Raw genomic sequence first — 25575 nt, forward strand, 5'->3', positions numbered from 1 at the left:
CGGCCGTGGTCAACAAGGTTTCTGTGGCATGCGCGCACGACCTGAACTTAGTGTCAATTGTGTGTGAATTTGACGTTGTTGTTCATTATACAATTTTTTTTTATTCCTTTATTTGAAATTATTTGATTTAATGTCTTATACTACGAACAATAGTTTAAAACAAGAAAAAAAAGAATAATTCAAAAGTTCATACTGAACATAGGTCGTCAACAAACTCTCTCCATCTTGGTCGGTAATTTTCTAGGACCTTTATTTGGTTCCATGTCATGTTACGAGATTGACATTCGTTTCTAACCATACGAACTCATGTGTTTCTAGGCCTGCCAGGTTATCTGTGACCCTGGGGATTCCATTCAAGGGCTTGCCTGTCTATGTCGTTGGGTGGTCTTCTCAGTATATGGCCAATCCATTGCCATTTGCGCCTACAGATATCATTATCGATGGGCTTGCGGTTTGCTAGTGTAAGTAGCTGGGTATTTGTCACCCAATTTGGCCAGAATATGCGCAGGATTTGCTTTTAGCATTTATTATGAAATGTTTGCAGTCTCTTTCTGGAATTTTGGGTGGAGCTCCAGGTGGTGCAGCCATACAATAGCACCGATTTTACACTGCAGTCGAATATTTTGAGTTTCGTTTTGGTTGAGATGTTGTTTGACCGCCAAGTTCTGCGTAAGGAGTGAAACGCATTGCGGGCTTTATTAATACGGTCCATTATATCTTCATGGGATCCACCTTCTTTGCAAATAGTACATCCCAGATAGGAGAAGACTGCGACATCCTCGATAGTCTGTTCTCCATAGGTTAGTGCTGTGGTGTTGTTAGTAGCAATTCGCATTAGCTTGGTTTTCTTTGCGTTAATTTTCAGTTTATTGGCGTTATTTGAGAGTGCATGTAATTTTTTCTCTATATCTTCAAAACGGTGCGCAAACAGGCAGATATCGTCAGCGTAATCGATGTCACAGAGCAGCTCATTTATGTTCCAGCGGATACCATATGGCACCTCTTTATTTGTTTCCTGCAGCACGCAATCTAGGAGAAGTACAACTAATGTGGGGGATAAGACACAGCCCTGTTTAACGCCAGAAAAGGTCTCAAAGGGTTCACTCTCTTGTCCTTTGTAGCGAACTCTGCATTTTGCACCATTGTATAGGTCACGTATCAGGCGTATAATTTTCTGAGGAATCCCTTTTATATTTAGCGTATCCCACAAAGGAGGTCGGGACAAAGTCCACAAACAGGAGGTAGAGACGGCTGCTATATTCAATTGACTGCTCTATTAGTGGGCCGATTCCGTACAGCGAGGCGAGTCGTGTCGCATTGCCAGTTGCAATTTTTCCATTACGTATGGCAAAAGTCGCACGACGACGTCAAATTTTGTCGCCGTAATGTTCTTTTTTCGGCGACAACAAATTAGCTGTCGCCGTTCATTTTTACTAACGAATAAAAATAAAATAAAAATAACTTGTTATCGACGATTATTTTCTGTCGCTGTACGTAGTGCATTTTTTATATTTTGTCGCAGAGACGATAGACGACGCGACATGACTCGCCTCGCTGTACGGAATCGGCCCATTAGTCAATATGGGTATCACGTATGGAGGGGCGGGGTGGGATTTCAGTAGGGCACTTGAAGACAGACGGACTTTTAGTTGTTTAAGTAGGTTTGCACGTGAAGTGTTTGTTAGGAGAAGGACTAGACTTAGTGGAGGTAATTCCTCCACATAGTCATCTCTACAGTTGGGTGTGTTGGTGTGGAGGAGGAGGTAAGTTGGAGAAGTTGTGTGGTGCGGCGTCGGTTCCTGGTGTGGATGTCGTGCCGGTCATTCGTGAGGGTGGCTCGTGCATTGTTTGTGTTGTGTTGTCCGTTGCCGCGGTCCCTGTGGGCCCATTGTGCAGTCCGTGAGGACAGCATGTTAATTGTTTGTGGTCCTGTCTTGTGTGTTTATTCTGCTGGCATAAATGGAGGAGGTCACCAGTCCGGGGCTGTTTGGAGTCCAACTGGTAGTGGTCATTGGCCACGAAACCTGACCGGAGGCTATATTCTGGTACCGCGGGTGCCAGGTACCCCCAGATCCTCGGATCTGGCAGTTGGTGTTGGCCCCCTTGTGGGAGCATCGCGGTCGCTGTGGTTTAGACCCAAATCGCGGGTAGAGTTTCGGCTCGAATGTGGAGTTGCATATCAACCGGGTGCCTGACCCAAAAAAAGGCAGGGGTTTAGATAGGCACCGCTTCTAACCAAGGAGGCGATCACGTCCAAATACGTGTGAGCGAATTGGTACTCGTACTTTCTGTGCGGGGGTAGACGCATTGTATTCAGCCGGTGTTAAAAGCACTGTTGTTGTTGTTGTTGTAGCAGCATATAATGCTGGGTTGGCAGCCGCTGGCTGAAACACTTTTGGTTTCGGGTCAATCCGGTACGTAAGAACCCGCTGCCGTGGGATTGGTTAAAAGCACTGTGGGGTAGGCCGCATGGCAGGTACCCACATTAAACACCACGACGTATGTATCGTTGAATCTCTTCCACACCCTGTTGCTGTTCTCAGTGCGGCATTCTGACAGGTTTGAATCTTTCCCCAATTCGTATCACATAATCTCGGGGACCAAACTGGAGCCGCATAGCTTACCTCAGCCCGACCTACCGCGTTAAATATGACCAACATGGTTTCTTTATATGCACCCCAAGTGCTGCCGGCTAGGGACTTGAGGACCTTGTTCCTTCTCAGTTTTCGCAGATAGCTGTGGCATGCGAGTACGACTTGAACGTAGTGTCGAATGTGTGTGATGTGACGTTGTTGTTCATTATACCATGTGTTAGTTTCTTTAATCAGTGTTGTATTCCAGCAAAGTAGATTGGTCTGCAGTAGCCTTTCCTAGATGGTGGGGCTGCCATCTATCGCTGCCTGGAAATAAGGCCTCCTTGAATTTGTGCAGTGGCTGGGGTCATTGCTTATTAGTGTTGTCATTCATTGATATGGGCCCTACTTTTTATTGCCGAGTCCGAACGGAACCTTCTTCATCGCATAATTAAAAGACCAAAATTAATATTTAATAAACTTTTTTTTGTTTGTAATTATACTTTACTATTTTATTTTGTTTGTATTGTTTTTTGTTTTTAGGATTTGCTGATGTTTATTTCTTTGATGCAATTTTTGTTGTTGTTAAATATTAAAATACATAATAATAATTTTATTATAATCATAATTGTTAAGTAATTATCTTTTTTAAATGTCTATTCAGTAGAGATTTTTTATTTATATTTTGTTGCTTTCTGTAGCAGGGGAAGGGCTTTAACGATGATCTAAATATAGAGAAATGGGTATAGATATATGCAAATACTTAAATAATAAAATAGTATTTATTTGTTTTTAAGAGTTTTATGTGTGAGAGTAGTTTTTTTTATAATTCAAAATTTAGTTTGTATTTCTAAACTTATGGACTATACTAGAAACGAACTTAAAATTATCTACAAACACTATGATTTAGAATAAAAAAAGAATGTGGAAAACTTGGTTTTTTATGGGAGAGGGGATTTTGTAAATTCTTATGATATTTTTGAGGAGTATGGGGGAATAAAAAGAACATTGTGGGTGTTGTTTTTTAGATTTTGGATATTTTTTTTTGTAATATTTACATGGAATTTATATTAAATGACAATGGATCAATGTAGAAAACAAAATTTGATTTTTTGATATGCCCCTAGACATGCATACAACTGATAAAATATACCAATTTTGTTCATTTTATTCATAATTTTCTCCCATATGATTGGAAATTTATGTGACTTGAAATATCTTCCTTAATATTTAAAACTATATATAAATGTATTGGTTGTCTGTCCTGTGCTAAAACAAAATCTAACAAATTCATAAAATTTCATTTGATTTCATTTCTTATCACGATTTTTTTAATATATAAAACAAATTATACATAAATATATGTATATGTACATATGTGATACTATGTGATAGAGCAAGCGTTTCATAGAATTAATAAGAAAATATAAAAGTAACTTGTATATATATACATAATATGTTAATGGTGTGTGTGTATGTATAACTTGAATAAATGTATTTTAAGTATACTTTGTAAAAGCTAATAACAACTCATCTTATAAAAAAAATTAGACAAACTGTGTGCGATTGAAAATGTTAAGAGTTGACAAGGGATTTAATAATAGTTTTCCTATTTCGTTAAATGTTTAACACATTCCAAATAATTTTTGTTTTTCAAAATTATCTATCCTGAGATGTAGAACAATAAATTATTGAAAGGAAAACAATCCGACAGAGAGAGGCTCAGTCAGCCTCGGACCTAAAGAAAAAAGTAAACACAGTACTTCTGACGTCTATAGGGGGTTTTCCAGTTTTTGGGCAAATTTCTCAGATAGTACTGCCCCCAAAAAATTGTACCGTCGCATACGCAACATGTTTCCCAAAATTAAAAAAGAACCCAGACGAGTCCTTAAACTGCACACTTTCCAAACTTTGTGTGGTAGGTACCCGAAAGAATGGTCCGATGAAGTCAATATTCGGACATAATCCGAGTTTGTAAGAAATAATACGATATACAACATTTGGACCAAATCGATTTCTTCCTTCGAGGGTTATCTTACGTAACCCACTTTAATTGGTGCCGGCAAACATTTTTGGAGCTTTTGGGTGGGTCATTATCTTAGGAAGTATGGACTTGCCCCCGGAAAAAAATTGTGCCGTCGTAGCATGGCCCGCTAGAAGAAATTGTTGCAAAAATTTGCAAAACGTTTCGAAACGAGCTGTTAAACTGTACCTTTTTTCAAATGTTGTGTGGGAACCAGACGCGAAGGAGTATACCATACCATTTAGTCCATCTTCATACCAAAAGAGGTACCACAAGGAGAGTGCGCTTAGAGTTTCAGAATGTTCCAAATAATTGCTTTGCACATCATTGGTAATTTTTTTACTTAACTAGACTCCCTATTGTTTAGCAGCTATGACCAGAATTCCAGAAATTATGTTTAATTGTTCATATTTTATCGATGGTTTTGTTTGGACTCGATCCAGTTTTTCCTAGTTCATCTGTTCCAGATGTAAGTTCTTGTACTTTATGGCTACAATATTGCAAAACAAAATTCCTATTCATTTTTTGAGATAAGGGACCGTTCAGTGAAAAATTTTGTTTCAGCACGATTAAGATGAGGCCATAAGCCCAAACAGTACCTACAGTAGGGTGGGCCGAGTTGAACATCTTAAGAGGCGCTTCGCGTTTCTGATTCTCTGAATTGTACTGAGCAAAACAGTTCATTAGACGGTAAAAATTGAGTTTCCAATTGTTGATATTTTATCGATGGTTTTGTTTGGGCTCGATGCAGTTTTTCCTAGTTCATCTGTTCCACATGTAAGTTCTTGTACTTTATGGCTACAATATTGCAAAACAAAATTCCTATTCATTTTTTGAGATAAGGGACCGTTTAGTGAAAAAATTTAGTTTCAGCACGATTTAGATGAGGCCATAAACCCAAACGGTACCTACAATATCGTGGGTCGATTTGAACATCTTAAGGGGCGCTTCGCGTTTCTGAATCTCTGAATTGTACTGAGCAAAACAGTTCATTAGACGGTAAAAATTGAGTTTCCAATTGTTGATATTTTATCGATGGTTTTGTTTGGGCTCGATGCAGTTTTTCCTAGTTCATCTGTTCCAGATGTAAGTTCTTGTACTTTATGGCTACAATATTGCAAAATAAAATTCCTATTAATTTTTTGAGAGAAGGGACCGTTCAGTGAAAAAATTTAGTTTCAGCACGATTAAGATGAGGCCATAAGCCCAAACGGTACCTACAGTAGGGTGGGTCGAGTTGAACATCTTAAGGGGCGCTTCGCGTTTCTGATTCTCGGAATTGTACTGAGCTAAACAGTCCATTAGACCATACGTCTACGGTAGAAATTGGGTTTCCACATTTTGACTTGGAGTTTTTTCTCTTTTTTTGTTTTGGAAATTTTCCTAAACTATTTGAAATGTTGACTTGTTTTTTAAAAGCAGTGTTGTAGCTATTATCTCGGACTATAATTCCTCTGAACATATTGGAAATTTTTTTTTTCATATTCAAAAGTCGAAAATGTGTTTATAACAGCCAAACCATTGAGATTTCCGATCCAATACTAAAACAAGACAATAGTTAAGAACTCTCTAGACCATTTCACATGTAATTCGAATAATTTCAATTGTAATTCGAAACATTTCACTTGTAAATTGAGAATTCCAATTGAATTTCGAATTATTTCATTTGTAATTTGAGAATTCCATTTGAATTTTGAATAATTTCATTTGTAATTCGAATAATTTCATTTGTAATTCGAATTTTTCCATTTGTAATTTAAAGTTTTTTCATTTGAAATTCCAACTGAAAAACTTCGATTTACAAATAAAAAAAATTCAAATTACAAATGGAATAATTCGAATTACAAATGAAAAAATTCATATTACAAATGAAATAGTTCGAATTTCAAATGGATTTCTCAAATTGCAAATGAAATAATTCGAAATTCAATTGGAATTCTCAAATTACGAGTGAAATGTTTCGAATTTCAAATGAAATAATCAAATTACAACTGAAATTATTCGAATTACATGTGAAAATGGTGTAGTACATCGCAAAAGCATTGGAGGAGCGGGCAGTTTTAGCCTTGTGAAAGTGCAAATTTTTCGTGGAAATATTACTAAATTACGTACCGGATTGACACGAAACCAAAAGTGTTTCGGCCAGCGGCTGCCAACCCAGCATTATATGCTGCTACAACAACAACAACCAAAATGTGCACTTTCACAAGACCAAAACTGCCTGGATTATCATCTATTTGACTTTTTTTGTTCAGTACAATCCCAAGAATCAGAAACGCGAAGCGCCCTTTAATATTTTTGTCCTTCCATACTAATCTACAGGCTCTACACATTGTCGACGAAAAAAGTTTTCTCCGAGAAATTGGTAAAGTCATCATTATCATCAAGGGGGAAGATCAAATGGACTTTTATGTGGGAAAAGCAAAGTCAAGAGAAGACTCTTCCACAATTAATTTTTATTTTTATTTCCAAGAAATCTTAAAATATGCTCAAAAAGTCTTCTTTGAAAACGAATAAAAAACTTCCTAAAATAAGTTTATTAGGTCTTCTTATTAGAAGACCAAAATACTCACAATTCTTCTCCGACAAATTAAAAAAAGCCAATCATGAAGGGATGATAAAACGTTCCCTAATAATAAAAAATACCCTTCAAAACTTCACTCCAATAATATTCCCATTTATGAGGAAAGTTATAGAAAAACCCCAAGAAAATTGAATTGCAAAAATGTAGATGATGAAATAATTTGTAAAAGATTTCTTAAAATAAAGCAAAAGTTTTGAGCTTAACAATAAACTTATGAAAACATAAAACAGTGTGATAACAATAGCTAATAAACTAAATAAGACTCAAGCTAGAAAAATTATTTTATAAATAATTTCCAGTTAAGTTTTATCATTGTTGTTGTTGTTGCAGTAGTAGCAGCTGCAAAAGTAGTATCATTTTCATTATTGTTGTTATTACAATTTGTTGTCATATAATTGCTACTGTTGGAATACAAGGAAGTGGATGTGGAGGAGGAGGAGGCGTTAATGGTGGTTGTAGCAGCGGCATTATTATTCTCATTTACATCTTTCATATTGGACTATAAATATTTATTGTTTTTGTGCATTCTCGATTTACCCGGATTCACTTTACACTTCAATTGTTGTATTAAATCGTAGATTTTTAACGCTGGTCCTACCTTCATGCCCAACAGCGTTATAATTTCATCCTTTGACAGTTGTAGCAAACGTTTACCATCAATTTTATTGCGACTAAATGTATCACAATGTGCCGTACAGTCGTTTACTCGCAGAAATTGTGAAACATCATAAACATTCCAGGTGTCCGGCATTAGTTCGGCATTATTCTCACTGTCACTGCAATCACTTAGCCGTGGTATATATTTGGTATTGCTAACCGATGAGTTCTAAATGGTAGTTGGAGGAAGTTGTAAAAAATATTTGTTTATATTATTAGAAGATGTTAATTAGAATTAGAGAGAAACACATTTATGTATTTTTAATAGTGAAAATGATTATTGTGAAAAATGGAATATATGGGTGGGTGGTTGGTAAATGCCAATAACAGTGCGCAAAATTAGTAAATATATGTGAATGTCGTAAAGAACCCTACAAAAGTATATTATGGGCTATTGAAAAAATAAGATGATTTAAAGCTTAGCATAATAGGGAAAACATTAAAAATTAAAGCAAAGCCTGAGATGATCGATTATCAAGCAAGGGTATTTATGTATTTGGTATGGACTCACTATTTCATATCAGAAACATGTATTGGAGTGATAGAAAAAAAACGATAATCAGTATATTGTGGCCAAGTTTATCGATTCTCCTCTACAACAGTGGCGCAACAGGCACTGGAAGAGTAAATGCGTGCAAGTTCCCCATCTCACTTAGAGGCCTGGCTTGTTCCATGACTTAAATATGATCACAACGGAATGATCTTCGAATAGAACAAAAAATTCTAACAAAAACAAGTAAGGAAGTATCAGAAAGCTGTGCCGACAGAGATATACCCCCTCAGCCTCGAACCTAAAGAAAAGAAGTAAACACAATACTGCAGACATCCAAAGGGGTTTCTTGAGTTTTTGGGCCAATTTTCAGGAAGTACGGACTTGCCCCCCAAAAAAATTGTACCGTCGTAACTAGGGTGCATACAAAACATATTGCCCAAAAAATTAAAAACGAACTCAGACGAGTTCTTAAACTGCACTATTTTCAAACTTTGTGTGGGAAGTACCCGAAAGAGTGGTCAGATGTAGTGAATATTCGGACATATCCCGAGTCTGTAAGAAAAAAAGTACGAGGGTTATTTTAGTGTGCTTCGTAAGACCCTTTCCGAAGAAATGGGTGCTTCGTAAGACCCTTTCCAATGGAAAGGGTGCTTCGTAAGACCCTTTCCAATGGAAAGGGTGCTTCGTAAGACCCTTTCCAAGTGAAAGGGTGCTTCGTAAGACCCTTTCCAATGGGAAGGGTGCTTCGTAAGACCCTTTCCATTGGAAAGAAAAAGTACGAGTTATTTTACGGTGCTTCGTAAGACCCTTTCCAATGGAAAGGGTGCTTCGTAAGACCATTTCAAATGGAAAGGGGGCTTCCTTCGTAAGACCCTTTCCAATAGAAAGGGTGCTTCGTAAGACCCTTTCCAATAGAAAGGGTGCTTCGTAAGACCCTTTCCAATAGAAAGGGTGCTCCGTAAGACCCTTTCCAATAGAAAGGGTGCTTCGTAAGACCCTTTCCAATAGAAAGGGTGCTTCGTAAGACCCTTTCCAATAGAAAGGGTGCTTCGTAAGACCCTTTCCAATAGAAAGGGTGCTTCGTAAGACCCTTTCCAATAGAAAGGGTGCTTCGTAAGACCCTTTCCAATAGAAAGGGTGCTTCGTAAGACCCTTTCCAATAGAAAGGGTGCTTCGTAAGACCCTTTCCAATAGAAAGGGTGCTTCGTAAGACCCTTGCCAATAGAAAGGGTGCTTCGTAAGACCCTTGCCAATAGAAAGGGTGCTTCGTAAGACCCTTTCCAATAGAAAGGGTGCTTCGTAAGACCCTTTCCAATAGAAAGGGTGCTTCGTAAGACCCTTTCCAATAGAAAGGGTGCTTCGTAAGACCCTTTCCAATAGAAAGGGTGCTTCGTAAGACCCTTTCCAATAGAAAGGGTGCTTCGTAAGACCCTTTCCAATAGAAAGGGTGCTTCGTAAGACCCTTTCCAATAGAAAGGGTGCTCCGTAAGACCCTTTCCAATAGAAAGGGTGCTTCGTAAGACCCTTTCCAATAGAAAGGGTGCTTCGTAAGACCCTTTCCAATAGAAAGGGTGCTTCGTAAGACCCTTTCCAATAGAAAGGGTGCTTCGTAAGACCCTTTCCAATAGAAAGGGTGCTTCGTAAGACCCTTTCCAATAGAAAGGGTGCTTCGTAAGACCCTTTCCAATAGAAAGGGTGCTTCGTAAGACCCTTTCCAATAGAAAGGGTGCTTCGTAAGACCCTTTCCAATAGAAAGGGTGCTTCGTAAGACCCTTTCCAAAAGAAAGGGTGCTTCGTAAGACCCTTGCCAATAGAAAGGGTGCTTCGTAAGACCCTTGCCAATAGAAAGGGTGCTTCGTAACACCCTTTCCAATAGAAAGGGTGCTTCGTAAGACCCTTTCCAATAGAAAGGGTGCTTCGTAAGACCCTTTCCAATAGAAAGGGTGCTTCGTAAGACCCTTTCCAATAGAAAGGGTGCTTCGTAAGACCCTTTCCAATAGAAAGGGTGCTTCGTAAGACCCTTTCCAATAGAAAGGGTGCTTCGTAAGACCCTTTCCAATAGAAAGGGTGCTTCGTAAGACCCTTTCCAATAGAAAGGGTGCTTCGTAATACCCTTTCCAATGGAAAGGGTGCTTCGTAAGACACTTTCCAATGGAAAGGGTGCTTCGTAAGACCCTTTCCAATGGAAAGGGTGCTTCGTTAGACCCTTTCCAATGGAAAGAAAAAAAGTACGAGGCTTATTTTACGGTGCTTCGTAAGACCCTTTCCAATGGAAAGGGTGCTTCGTGAGACCCTTTCCAATGGAAAGGGTGCTGCGTAAGACCCTTTTCAATGGAAAGGGTGCTTCGTAAGGCCCTTTCCAATGGAAAGGGTGCTTCGTAAGACCCTTGCCAATGGAAAGGGTGCTTCGTAAGACCCTTGCCAATGGAAAGGGTGCTTCGTGAGACCCTTTCCAACGGAAAGGGTGTTTTTTTTCTGTTTAAATTTAACCCCTTTATCCATGCCAGCCGTTGTTTATCAAAGGGCCAATACCTTCCAATAAATTCTCTTATATATTATTGAATTGTTATGCTTTAAATATACCCCAGACTTGATCGATTTTGGCTCACTACCTACATAGCAAACCATCTCTCATGAGTTATGGATGAAAACTGAAAAATATTACCTTCTGCAAAGTAATCTGTAAATGTCCAGGTCGGTGCTATGAAATGGAATGTAATGAATGAATGGAATGAATTTTGATTAAGGATTCTTCCTTCTCTTGTTTTCTTGTCTATTTACAAAGGAAAAATTTTGATTTTTTTATGTTGGGAGGAAGAGCGATCAAAAGGCGACGCACTATTATAGGGTTTCAACTACCACTTACCCCAATATAACTAGTTGCTTTACGTGTTGCAATAGGCGGTGCAGGTGATTGAGGTTTTTTAATCGAATTTGATTTTTTGGTCTTACGTACTTTACTATCAATACCACTACTATTGGCAGCAGCAGCAGCTGCCGCCGCAGGATTCATAAGCAGTGATGTTGTTCCGGCACCACTGCTACCACCACCATGTGATGTATCCATCATGTGGGTGGATGATTGATTTGAGAGCATGCTATTTGTGTCTTCATCGTATTCATCAATATCATCATCTTCATCGTCATCGGCCGCATCATGAGCGGTATTATCGTAGAAGGCGGGATTGTGATGTTCCGGTTTTAATTCCAATTTAATACTAAGCTTAGGGAGATGGGGTGTTGTCTTTAAAGCTATTGTACGAGATTTAACTGAAATGAAAGGAGAACAAAAAACAAAACAAAATTGATGGTAAAAATGTATTTCAAAAAAAAAAAAAAAAAATCAAAATGTTTAAGATTTTTACCTTGAGGTGCTGCGCTTTCAGGTGATGTGTTTGAATTTTTGCCACCTGCTGCTGGTCTTTTCTTGCGTTTCTTTTGAACTCTGGGTTTGCGAGCAGTCTTTGGAGGGGCCGGCGCAGGAGCTGGGGGTCCTTCAAGTTTGTGGCCCACCAATATACACCAACCCACAGGATAAATATCAGATGACTCACAATCAAGCCATTGGTCATATTCATCTGTCCACCCATCAAAATGTATTTTTAACAAACGTCCCACCACTCGAGAAACGGTTGCTACACACACCAAACGTGGATCCATGAGATCGGCACACTCTAAGCTCATACCAACCTGCCAAGGAAAAATTAAGATTTACTATTTGCTCTGTTGCAGAACCAGCAATAATCCACTTATTTTGAATTCTATAGAGAATCAAATTGTAAAAATTTCGAAAATAGTAGATTCTTGCAGGTTTCGTATCAGACAATTTATTTTTTTTAACTAACCTCAAAACCATGACTAGGCACTGTGCGATGAAATAAATGCGAACCAGCTGGCACTGAGTTTGTATCACGTAAATATTGTTCCCATGTAAAGTTTGCAGCTGTATAACCATAAGGAGGTGTGAGAGTTATGTTGTTGGTGATACAGAAGCCTACAGGAAATATATTTGGTGATTTTTCGTGATAGCAGAACCTAAAATTAAAATGGAAATTTATGCTTATATTTAAAGGTAGACAAATTAACATTGCCTCTTACCAATCAGCTCCAGTGGCATCTGGCTGATATGAATCAATGCGTATCATCATATAGCCAAATTTTAGTACCGCCATAACAGTTGCTACACATATTGAGGATAGATTTAAAGGATCTACCGCTTCCAGTTTCATGCCTTCAACAAAGGTTTTGGCCTTATTCTCCAAATAGTATTCCTCGAAGGTGAAATTCATTTTAAAAAGTTCAATTGTGGCATCGTCTTCATGCACCTCAATCATGGCATCACGACCAGCTAGAACAAGAAAAAATATATATTGAAAAAGTCTCATGTGGACGTATGACCAACATTCTTACCCAACATTCTTTCCAAATAGTCTTGCGGAGCTGCCAAATTATGACCCACAGTTGTGGCCCAACCAACGGGGTGGATAATCGGTGAATCTTCATGACACCAAAAACCATCATCCGAATCAAAGTAACGCAGAAATAAACGTTTACCGACAATTTTCGTTACCGTGGCCAAGCGAACCTGAGATATACGATCTTTGTCTACACACTCCAGATTCAGACCTAGCCGAAAACGTGATTGCATACTATCGTTAACTTTATTATAGAAACTTGAGGGTAGTGTTCGAGCCCCGGAGAGACGTGTCACCAGGAAATCTTTCCAATCTTTATATTTGTTTTCTATAGAGCGCGGTGGTATTAAAGGTTTACCACGTGTGGCACACCAACCAACAGCATGGACTTCAGAATTGCAGAGATTCACCCAAAAGTCATGGGCCTCATCTTCAAAACCTTGAAAATTAAAATAAAAACTGTTTTCATAAGGATAATTTTATTATGTGAGTGAGCCTACCTTCATATCTCATTAATGCCTTGTAACCTTGAATATCCAAAATAGTTGCCACCCAAAATGAATGCGGTGTCTGACCGGGTTGTATTACCTCCACTTGATCACAGTCCGTGTTCTCTACCTCCACTTTCATATCAATGCCCAAATTATCCCATACATCACAACCGGGTGCATGATGAAAACATGTCACCGGTGCTGCATAGAAATCTTCACGACCCAAACGTGGTGTCCAATCATAGGAATGCGTTGGATCATACAATTTTCTTCGTATACTAATGATTTTTTCCATTTGCGGACATGGTGTTGGAAGACGATCATATTTTGGTATTTGTGGTAATTCATCTTGGGGCATGACATCGCGATACATGCGTAAAGCCTTGGGGGTGCCAGTCATTTCTGCCAACTGATCACTATCGGTGGCATATTGTATGCCACCCCCACCACCGCCGGGAACAGCAGCGGTATTTATGGGTAATTGTGATGTTGTTTGACCACCACCACAAACCACAGATGATGCGGCTTTTGTATCCACAAGTTCTGTTGGTTGTGGAGCAACCACAGCATTATTCGCCGTCACATTGTTATTGTTGTTGTTGATGGGTTCACCTAAACCATTAATTTGTGTGATTTTTGATTGATCGGTAATACGAAAGCGATAATTCGTATTTTTTATATGGGCCACACGTAAAGCCATCTCCACATCATTTGCTTGCTGCTGTGCTGCTGCAAACATTGTTTGTTGTTGCTGTTGATGGCTCGCTGCTTCTGCGGTTGCAGCATCTGCTGCTGATTGTTGTTGTTGCTGCTGTTGTTGCATTTTATTTTCATTGAAATTATTTTCCATATTAAAGAGGGCCTGTTGCTGTTGTTGCGTTGTATAACCTTGCTTATTCACCACCAGAGAATATAGTTCGCCACGAGCACATGCCATACTACAGAAACGACGAGATTTCGTATAGAATGTATGTTTGACACCTATTGCTCCACATCGTTCGCAGACGGCTTGAAGAGACGAAAAATGACAAATCACACAAAATATTAAAAATGAATATGAAAGATTGAAACATCTCTCTAGTCTTAAGTATAGAATATTTTGGAAAAAAATTACGATCATATTATGGTGAAAGAATTTCAAACAAAGAACCAGCTCCAGAGATCTAAAGCAAACACAGTGAAAAGGGGGTTACGTTTCATAATAAGGACAAATTTGAATTGGATAAAGGGGCAAAAGTGTTGAACTTTTGCAAAGTAGATGTCTGAAGAAATGGTCCGAAACACTACATTTTGGAAGTGGATTTAATTTTGGGTGTAATTTCTTTTGAAAGTTATCGTGCCATCCAGCCGCCACATTAGTTGGACACCGTAGGATGGTTTAGATCTCTTGGGACATAATGTCAAGAAGCATGGTCTTGCCCACAAAAAATTATATTGTTGCAAATAGAATCACAAGGACAATCTTCGATGAACATTTAAAAATAATACCCGAACGGTCCTTAAACTGCACTTAAACGAAAATTTTGAACTTTTTTGAGGGAGGTATCAAAACGGTATCGGAAAATATGTCTTCGAACTTCACATAAATTTGAGAGAACAAGTAAAAAAGTATCAGTCGGCTTTGCCGAAAGAGATATACACTCAGCCTGTGTATATTGAAACAATTTTTTCCCAAAAAACGTATGCATTTAGGGGGTTTTAAAAATTTTGGGCGTTTGAACCGACAAAAATGTTGATTAGGATTAAATATCAAAAGTTTTGCGAAGGAGATACTAAAAGGAATGGATCGACATTGACCATTATGGAAGTGGATCTCCAGCCACTATATATGGTGCCATGTGCCATGCCTTCGGGCTGTTTGCTCAAGAAGTATGGACTTGCCCCTGAAAAAAACTTTTACCATCGTAATTGAGGCAGCGAATGCAAGTTGCTTCAACAAAAATCAAAGTGAATCGAGGTCAGGTCTTAAAGTGAACCTTTCCGAAAGTTTGTGTGTGAGGTACCCGAAGGAGTGGACAAATATAGTCCATATTCGAACCTGATATATATATATATATATATATATATATATATATATATATATATATATATATATATATATATATATGGTAGATATATTAGAGGTGTAAAGTATGGAACAATTCGGCCACTCTCTTCAAGAGTTACCGTACGAACAATTTTTCCGAACATTTTTGAACTTTTGTGGGGGAGGTTCCTGAATGGCTTATCAATTCAATTCAATTCAATTTATTTTCATAAATGGGAACCTAGCCCATAGGGCCAAGAGCGGTTCCAAAAGCTACAAAACATACACTACTCCAAAAGCTTAAATCTAACAATACATTAAATTTAATAGTCTTAAAATTCATTAAAATTCAAACTTAAACTATGTTTGGACAAAATATTACTAAGGCCAAATGTTGGACCGAATCGGCAGATCCGTTCTAGAGTTATCTTGCGCTCCAACCACCTCACAGGGTGTCATTGGGGTTTTTAGCAACTTTATTGCTATTTTCTCAGGAAGTATGGACTTGCCGCTAATGAAACTTGTACCGTCGTATGGGTGGCAGTGAATACAAGTTGTTAAAACAAAAATCAAAGCGATTCGAGAGATGGCCCTAAACTGAACTTTTCCGAAATTTTGTGTGGGAAGTACCCGAAGGAGTGGACCGATCGAGTCCATATTAAAACCTTATCTAAGTCTGGTACAAATTTCACGACGTGCAAAGTATGGACGAAATCGGTTATTCCCTTCAACAGTTATCGTGCGCACAAATTTTCCGAACATTTTCGAACATTTGTGTGGGACCGGAAGGAGTGGACCGATATAGCCCATCTGCGAACTTAAACTAAGTTTGGGCAAAATATTACTAAAGCCAAAATTTGAACCGAACAGACAGACAGACAGACGGACGGACATTGCTCAATCGACTCCATATTGTCTGAAACACATTTCGTCCAAACATACTTGGGGTCTAAAACCATTATTTCGATGAGGCACATTTTGCCCGAATGAAAGTGTATATACATACCCTCGTTAGCATAAATGCTGACGATGTACACAAGGACTACCTTCGATGAAAATTTCAAAACAATCTTCCAAGAGACCTTTAAACTACACATAAGCGAAAATGTGATAAATGAGGGAGTTATCGTAAGGAGTTGTCGGATATAATAGTCTACACCTGCTGTTACCGAACTACTCCTGTCCCTCACAGATTCTGAAGTAGACATTGCCAAGCAATGCCAACTATGACGTCTTCGCTTCGTTCGAGTAGGACTAGCTGAGGACGTGTGTAGCAGGTAGCAAGATTTTAAATCTAATGTATCCACAATTTTAGGTGGAGAAGTTTTTACCCACTAAGAACCATAAATGCAATTTTAGACCGAAAATGTAGATAAAAACTTTAAAATAGCTGAAATCAGATAGTACCGTTATATGGGGGCTATACCAAACCGTGGTATTCCCTGGTAATATCGAACAGACAACCGTTTGTTGATAGCTAGAGTGAGAAGGCGACCCTGCCTAGAGGGTTTGTTGGCAATCCTAACGCTAGGATCGGACGCTGTGGCCCAATCAGCCGCACGTCTTAAACAAAATCGATTACAGAAACTAATACAAGAATGAAAACGAACTATAATCCCCCCAACCCGTTGACGACTTTTGGACCACGAACAAGGATTAGAATTGGACAATGGAATGTTAGAACGCTTCGAGAAACCTCAAGATTGGCTCAATTAGAAGACCAATTCCAAAAACTAAATCTAGTCATCTTGGGAATCAGCGAGATGCGATGGTGTGGAAAAGATGAAACAACATCAGCAAATGGAAATCTGATATTGCACAGTGGCAAGAAAGAGAGGAGCGAACATGGCGTTGGCTTCATAATATCGAAAGACATGAAGCAATCTCTAAAAGAGTGGAAACCAATTTCAGAACGCATCATAAAAGCAAGATTTTTTACAAAAATAAGAAAGTGTCTATACATAATACAATGCTACGCCCCAACGGAAGATGCTGAACCCACTCTGAAAAATGACTTTTATGACCAACTAACCGCAACAATACGGAATGTTCCAAACCGCGATATTCTTCTATTGATGGGTGATTTTAATGCTAAAATCGGTAGCGACAATACAGGCCTATCTCATATTATGGGCAAACACGGAATGGGCATAAAAAACGACAATGGAGAAAAATTGATAGAATTCTGCCAAACATTCGACATGGTGATTGGAGGTTCATTATTTCCACATAAAGAAATTCATAAGTACACATGGACATCTCCGAATGGTAGTACAAAAAATCAAATAGATCATATTTGTATCCGAAGAAAATGGAGAGGGTCCTTAAATGACGTGCGCTCAAAAAGGGGCGCAGATATAGATAGTGACCATGAACTTGTGGTGGCAACAGTTAGACTAAAACTAAAAAAGAACTACCGAAAAGTAACTGAAAAAAAGAACAAACGATTAGATGTAGAACAACTGAGGGATATACCAAAAAGAAATAGAGTAGCAAATCTGTTAAGAGAAAGCATCACACCAAACCCGAGGTCATGGGAAGACACCCACAAAACCTTAAAAGATATAGCCGATGAAGAAATCGGAATAAAACAAAAAGAAAAACGAAAGATCTGGATAACAAACGAGACATGGCAACTTATCAAAGAGAGAAACTCGCTTAAGGAAAAGAAATTACACAACCCGTCATTATCAACACAATATAAAAACGTTGCCAAAGCAGTCAAAACCTCAGCCAGGAGAGACAAAAGAAAATATTTTAAAAACCTTGCGGAAGATGCAGAAGCCGCTGCAGGCTCTAACAACATGCGATCATTACACCAACTCATTGGGCGTTTGGCGAACACTTATACATCCCGTACAGCAATAGTTAAAGATGACGGCGGCAATCTAATCACATGCGTCGAAGGCCAAACAAAAAGATGGCGCGAGCACTTTATACGTGTAAGTAATGTGGATACACCAGAGTCACAAGAAAATATTGAACAAAGTCAAATAGAAACCGCTCCTAACTCTGGCATATCAACCGAAACTCCAAGCATTGAAGAGGTGATACACTCTATTGTCAAACTAAAAAGGAACAAGGCACCTGGAGAGGACGGAATTCCTCCAGAACTGCTACAAACAAACCCAGCAGCAGCAATTTTACATCCCCACCTTCAAGCTGCATGGACAAACGAAAGTCTCCCAATCTCATGGACCGAAGGTGCGATAATAAAACTGCCGAAAAAAAATGATCTGACCAATTGCGACAATTGGAGAGGTATAACTCTCCTTAACACCATATATAAGATTTTAGCACTGGTCATAAACAATAGATTAGATCCCATCGAAAAACTTTTAAGAGATGAGCAAGCTGGATTCCGCCCACATAGAAACTGCCTGGACCAAACTAACACTTTAAGAATAATTATCGAACAGTCCATTGAGTTCCGAACGCCATTGTACCTAGTGTTCATAGACTTTAGAAAAGCCTTTGACACAATCTCCCGTAGTGCCATATGGAATGCACTAAAAACTAAAGGGGTGCCAGAAAAGATTATATCAATAATAAAGGCAATGTATTCCAACGCATATTTACATGTACGTCACAAGGGCTTAAAGAGTGAACCCTTTACCACAAATGCTGGCGTAAAACAAGGATGCCCACTATCTCCATTGTTATTCGCGGTGGTATTGGACGAAATTATGCTAAAGTTAGAAAAGAAAAAACGCGGTATCGTCTGGAGTTTCAAAAAAAGACTGGAAGATTTGGATTTTGCGGACGACATATGCCTACTTTCGCATAATTTCCATGATATGCAAGGAAAACTGGACGAATTAGTCGCACTGGCAGCGAAAGCAGGTCTTGGAATCAACATAGAAAAGACTCTTGCGATGAGAATTAACTACAGCACAGATGCACCGTTCAAAATTTGTAATAAAAATGTAAGATACGTGGAAAGCTTCTGCTATTTGGGCTGTATAATGTCAGTAACAAATGGAGTAGAAGACGATGTCTGCAACAGACTAAACAAGGCAAGATCTGCATTCGGACGCCTGAGCAAAACCTGGCGCTCAACGCAAATCTCAAAAAACACGAAACTTCGAATTTTCAACTCCTGTGTGAAATCTACCCTCTTGTATGGAAGCGAAACGTGGCTTATGAACAACAACATAAACCAGCGGATACAAGTATTTGTGAACAAATGTCTACGAATAATATGCAGAATATTTTGGCCAAAGACCATATCAAACGAGGACCTGCTCAGGATAACTAGACAAGAACCGATGGCGCGACAAATATGCAGACGAAAATGGAATTGGATTGGCCACACCCTCAGAAAGAACGAGGAGAGTATCCCAAGAATGGCTCTTGAATGTAATCCCCAAGGAAGCAGGAGGCCAGGTCGACCGAAAATGACGTGGCGAAGAACTATTTTGAATGAACTAAAAACCATAAATAAATCTTATGATGATATAAAAATGATATGTAATGATAGGATAGGTTGGAATAATCTTGTAGAAGCACTATGTTCCCAAGTGGAATAAATAAATAAAGGAAAAAAAATACCAAACCGTGGACCTATGTCTACAATTTTGATGTAAAAATTTGTTGACTACTAGAAACTCTAAATGCAAAATAACAGCTAATTAACGCGGACAGTACCGTTATATAGGGGCTATACCAAAACGTGGGCCTAGAATGGAGACAATTTTTATAAAAATTTGACTGGAATTTTAATATTTTTTTCAGGACCCCGGGATAAACTGTAAGCGTGGTATAAATAGATTGCCTCACCAAAGCTTTTGACTAAGAACTACTATTTAAAACCTTCGCGAAATATACATTTTTCCAAATATTAGTATTTTACTTGTAAACAAAATAACAAATTCACACTTAGAAACAAAAGAAGAAAGTTAAAAAAAATCAAAACAAATAAACTGAATGTAACCTACCCATGCCATCTTTTTGTATTGGTATAACAGATGGATCAATATTGCCCTTATAGGCAATTGGTGTTTTTAAAACTAAACCTGGCCGATTGACTGGTTCAATTTTACGTGTTTTACGTTGCGAACGTAGACTTGAAGTAGTACCACCACCACCAACACCAGGAGTAGAAGCACCCACACCACCAGTCGCTGTTGCAGTTCCAGCACCACCATCGCCGATACGATTAGCAGCTGCTGCAGCAGCAGCATCACTTAGCAATTTATGTTTTCCACTCAGTGACATTGTTGTCAACAAATCATTATCGTTGACACCATGGGGTTGGGTTATATCAATGCCGCCACTTGTTGATTTATCATTGTCATTAATGAAATCACCATCTTCATCATAGGAATTGGAATCGGTCATCATAACAAAATCATCGATATTGATAATTTCCTTTTTGGGGGTAAGTTCTGCGGAGTCATCACCATAACCACCAGCAGTATCATCGTACATTTGTGCCTGGACCTGTTGCTGTTGTTGGGATTGTGACTGTTGTTGTTGTTGTTGTCCTGCATTGGCCAGGAATTGGGCAGTTGTGATGGGTCTACCATTGCTGTTGACCAAAATGCCACCTCCTCCTGTGGCAGCCGAAGCTACATTTAAGGCATTATTGAAATTCGCTGTTACGGCTCCCGAAACACTTGCCATATCTTCAACATTTGTGTAGTTTTGAAACACGGCAGCTGCAGATTGTTGCAGTAGTTGTTGATGTAAACCCATTTGGGCGAAATTGTAAATATCGTTTGTATTTGTTGCCAACAAAGTGGTGGGCTGTATACCAAGTGCGGCCGCAGATGATGCTGCCGCAGCAGCTGCAGCCACCGCTGCTTGATTATTGAAATCCCCCCCAACTAAGTTCATCATTGAATTGACATCCTGCATGGTGTTTTGGTTTTGGAGATTCCATTTTTTTTATTGATTTGTTTAGTGTGTCCCACCAACATACCAGTGTTTTTATGTTATAAATTTTGATCAAAACATAAAGTAAAAAATTGTTTGTAGGATAGGTATTTTGTATTCAATTGCAAAACAAAGACGCCAAGTTGTTGTTGTGAAATAAACGTAGATTTTTTGGAAACCGAATATGAAAAGAAACAAAGAAAAAACATAGAGAAATAAAATTTTGAAATGAAAGTTTTATTTATAAGGAAAAATTATTCAGATATTAAAAATTAAAGAACTAATGTGTGAAATAAACAGTGAAAAAAGTAAACCAAATAGTTGTTGATTTTTTCTATTTTCTACTGTGTTAAGTTGGTGCTTTGGTTAGTTTTGGTGATATCTATTGTAATTTAAAATCTAATCTAATAAAAAAACTTACCATTGTTTGTTGTTGCTGCTGCTGCTGGTGTTGTTGTTGTTGCTGTCCAATATCATCCATTACGGAAAGGCCAATATTTGGATTAAAAAATGTTGCTGCATCTTCGAGTGATATACGTTCATTAGGATTATATTGACTCATCCACATCATTCTCAACTCGGAGGGATTCATATTTTAAATTTGATTTTAAAATTTGTTTCGTTTCTTTTAAGTGGCATTTAGATATTTTTGAAATTCATAGATACGATTCCGAAAAAATGTTGATGGTTTAAATGAAATTCAAAATTTTATTCCTAAAAAGAGTGAAGAAAAACTTAGTTGATTTGGTATATGAAAAGAATATAAGATAAAGAACTAAAATATCTGATCAAAAATATATCGTCTATGGAAGTCAATACTTTCCCGAGATATAGGAGATAAGTTCCAAAAAAACTCGTAGCCGTGCAAGTCTTAAATCCTCATCTGAATACCGAGTATTGGGACAAATTTATATTGTATAAGAAAATTCAGTTCGCTTAGGGATTGTTTACACTATCTATAAATGTCATATGTGCTGAAATTTTCAATCGTTATACAGTCGCTAATGTTATATTACACATATTGGGGATTTTTCTTACGCCATTTCTTTTTTGCGTCCACACCAGCAAAAATGCAGTGAAATTACGTCTCCACATTGCCTACTTGGGTATATATGGAATGTTTTTATTTCGAGTCATATGACATTGATAGCTAGTGTAAACAACCTCTTAGCCGACTTTTGCACCTGTCCATCAAGGCTGGCTATTGGCGAAATATTACTAGTTCTAAGAAAATTTGGCTCAGTTCGTCTTCGGACGGTTCACCGTGAAGACATAAAATTGCATGTAGAGACTACGCCTACGGGCTTTAAAACAAAATGGTGTCATGTTAAGCTATCGCTTGGCATGTTCGCTTTCGAAAATTAACCTATATAATTATGGTCTGTTCCTTTACTTTTAAAAATGGTAGCAGTTGCAGAAAATGGTAAAAGTGGTGAACTGCTCTCATATAAATTGTATGCATTTACAGTAAGGGAACTCTTTGCAGGTTAAAAATGGTAACGGGGCCAAATTTTTTCACGTCACCCTGATCACAAATAGATATACCTATAACATTTATTGGGAACAAGCGTCGTTTAGGGGCACCTCCTGGATCGGTCCGAAATGTTTACCATAGGTAGCCCTTGCGACCCTGATCCCAACGATATATAAATTTTCGTGGGGCAAGTCCATACTTCCCGAGATATGGCTCTTGACATTTCTGAAATTTCGTACTTTAACACCTTAAGGTTGTTTATTGGCACCTCTCGGATCGGGCGGAAATTTTTACATTAGATAGCCCTTGGCACCCTGAACACAACGATATATAGCTCTCCGGGTGAAAATTCATATTTCCAAAAGTGGGCTACGCGATCAAAAATGTCTTTCAAATTGAAAGTGTTGTTAAGTAGGACAAGGACAAAAGTGGGCGACGCGATCAAAACTTTCCTTTAAGTTGAAAGTTTTCTTACGTAGCCGGCCTTTGGCCGGGGATTTAGGACTTTCTCCTATGGACAAGGACAAAAGTGGGCTACGCGACCAAAACTTTCTTTTAACTTGAAAGTTTCCTAAGTAGCCGGCTTTGACCAGGAGTTTAATACATTCTCCTGTAAAAAGGTGTAAAAAATAGGTCGCGTGCAAAAAAGTACTGGGAGTAGTATATTGCCCACGTTAGAATTGTAAAATATCAAGACCCATATCTCGGGAAGTACGGACTTCCCCCCCGAAAATTATATATATTTTTATTCAGGATGCCAAGGGCTATCTACTGTAAATATTTCAGCCCGATCCGAGAGGTGCCCCTAAACGACATTTAAGCCCCGACTTGTTCAAATAGGTCTGTATGGAAAAATTATGGCTGGAAATTATTGTAAGTACCAGAGATTTATATGGTTCATTTGTTCTGCATTTTTTTCCTGCGAACTGTCGCTAAAGGAAAATTGTGTCAAAACATTAAAATGTACTTCGTAGGCCAAATATGTTTGCTGGGATGTGAAATAAAAAAACAACCGTAAACAAACATACCAATCCAAAAAGTTCAATACCGACCAATTCAGCCAGAACAAGTTGATGAGCTCCGTATTTGGATGAGAGACGAGACACTGGGTTTTAATTTGTACTTTAACCAAATAGTTGACGACAAAAGCCAAAATTAAAAATTTTACATTGGCATGTGTACGTAGGCTTAATGTTGTAAAACAAGCAGACAAAAACACACACAAACAGACACTTTGTTTTTTCGTTATAGGCATATTTTCAGAGTTTGTTTTGCAAAATATTAAACGATTCCTCTGTTGAATTATCAACTCAACAAGAAACACAGTACACAGTTACAGCGCAGCAAATGACAAAACAATAAAAACATTGCCTGGAAATATCTTCATCAGCTATTTAGGATAAAAGTTTTTTGGCACAAAATAAAATCATAAAAGAACAAAACACAGCGTGTGTTTTTTTGTGTAAGTACCCTCAACCTGAGAAGAAAATTCACACACATTTGCAATCAACGGAAGCGAGCGACACACAAAAATCACACAATTTTGTTGGCACTTTCCCGTTTAATTTACTCACCAATTTCACTAAAATTCAATAAATTTCTTTTTGCTCTATTAGTTTATCATTTTGTTTATAAGTTATTGTAAGTATTTTATATCCAAAATTTAATTTTATATCGCGACAAAAAATGTATAATTGTCGTAAACTAATTTTGTTGTGTCGGCGCAGAGAGCAAAGTCAACGATGTATTAGTATCGGCGTTGTGTTTGGTTTTTGCTTGGCGATTTTTGTGTAACAACGTTAAAGCTATTGAGTCGTAATTACACTAACCTCGGATTGATAACATAATGTAGGCTACGTTTACATTGATCGAAATTTATAATGTTTTACATTTCATTTATTTATTATCTCGTATCATGGTACAATAAGAAAGGTAGATGCCTCAGCCCAGCTGATCGAATCTAAAACGTCAAAAAACTAGGAATTCGCCATGAAAAATCAAAACAAATAACCATATGATTCGGTAAGTAAGAGATAGCATGTCTACACTTTATACACAAACACAAGCGATAAAAAGAGACAACTAGAGACCATTTGGCGAAAATTTTGACAGTTTACATTACAAAAAAAGTTGCTTTGTTGTAGCAATTCGCCGATGCATCTACCTTTCTTATTGTACCATGTCTCGTATACATAGTCGATGGTCAGACTAGCAAGGTTTCTTGAAACCAATTTCGTTAGTCGATGGTCAGACTAGCACGATTTCAACATGGCGACGTCAAGTTTATAGGCGAGGGGTATGAAGTAGTGAAACCCATGTACATGGTTTTCTGTGTTTGTTATGTTGCCTCTTCTTGTTTTTCGTTGCAAGATTATTTCTTCCATTTTCTTTCATTTTTATTTTCTCAAGCAAACGTTAACAACAAAACAAACATAAAAAGATTTAATAAAAACATTTAATTAATGAAATAGTGAAAATGTAACTATTAATATTAATTTAATTATTAATGTTAATTATTTTATGTTGTTTTTTTGGTTTATTTATGTCTTTTTTTGTTTTTATTGGTATGAGAAACACAACAAACGCGAATGGTAAAATAAAGAGGACACGCAAAAATCTTAAATTTCACGTTAACGTGTGTGGACTAGGGTTATGACTTTTTTACAACCTCATATCCCTGTATCATAGCGTGATGAGTTTTGCCATAAGATTACATATAATCTTAATTATAAGGTGATTCGGTGAAAAAACCTCACGCACAAAATGATTTTAAAATTTGAATTTATCAAAATTATGGACAATTTTTTGAAGTCACTGAAAACAGATATATAATTGAAAATAAACTTTAGAGCCACATGAGATAATTAAAATGACATAAAATTTATTTCTCACTATTTTTCTTCAATTCTGAGAAACGTAAAAATGTCGCAAACGCTTTTATTCAAAAATATAATTTTTTAAC

The 25575-nt window shown here is 37.8% G+C and overlaps 1 protein-coding gene across 2 annotated transcripts; it reads right to left on the bottom strand.

Annotated features, from left to right (window-relative positions):
• Positions 1-7674: 7674 nt before the first annotated feature.
• Positions 7675-24324, bottom strand: Sfmbt (Scm-related gene containing four mbt domains). Of its 2 annotated transcripts, none has more exons than XM_073970722.1 (10): positions 24188-24324; positions 21561-21853; positions 20200-21115; positions 13246-14244; positions 12741-13184; positions 12429-12678; positions 12176-12365; positions 11696-12020; positions 11287-11600; positions 7675-8006 (listed from the first exon to the last, which is right to left on the bottom strand). In XM_073970722.1, the coding sequence occupies exons 2-10, from the start codon at positions 21729-21731 to the stop codon at positions 7680-7682; spliced, it is 3936 nt and encodes a 1311-aa protein (XP_073826823.1). In that variant the 5' UTR covers positions 21732-21853; positions 24188-24324; the 3' UTR covers positions 7675-7679. The 2 variants fall into 2 exon arrangements, with proteins under 2 accessions (XP_073826823.1, XP_073826822.1); XM_073970721.1 differs by having other exon boundaries at positions 11197-11600.
• Positions 24325-25575: the final 1251 nt, after the last annotated feature.

This window comes from Musca autumnalis, unplaced genomic scaffold, assembly GCF_047663935.1.
Source record: "Musca autumnalis isolate F117 unplaced genomic scaffold, ASM4766393v1 scaffold_2, whole genome shotgun sequence".
NCBI classification, from domain to species: Eukaryota; Metazoa; Arthropoda; class Insecta; order Diptera; family Muscidae; genus Musca; species Musca autumnalis.

Coding starts and splice junctions, on each gene's coding strand:
- Sfmbt (XM_073970721.1), bottom strand. CDS start 21,731: ATGAATCCCTCCGAGTTGAGAATGATGTGGATGAGTCAATATAATCCT. Junction 13,185..13,245: donor GGCATTAATGAGATATGAAG/GTAGGCTCACTC, acceptor TTAATTTTCAAG/GTTTTGAAGATGAGGCCCAT. Junction 12,021..12,175: donor TGCCTAGTCATGGTTTTGAG/GTTAGTTAAAAA, acceptor TTTCCTTGGCAG/GTTGGTATGAGCTTAGAGTG.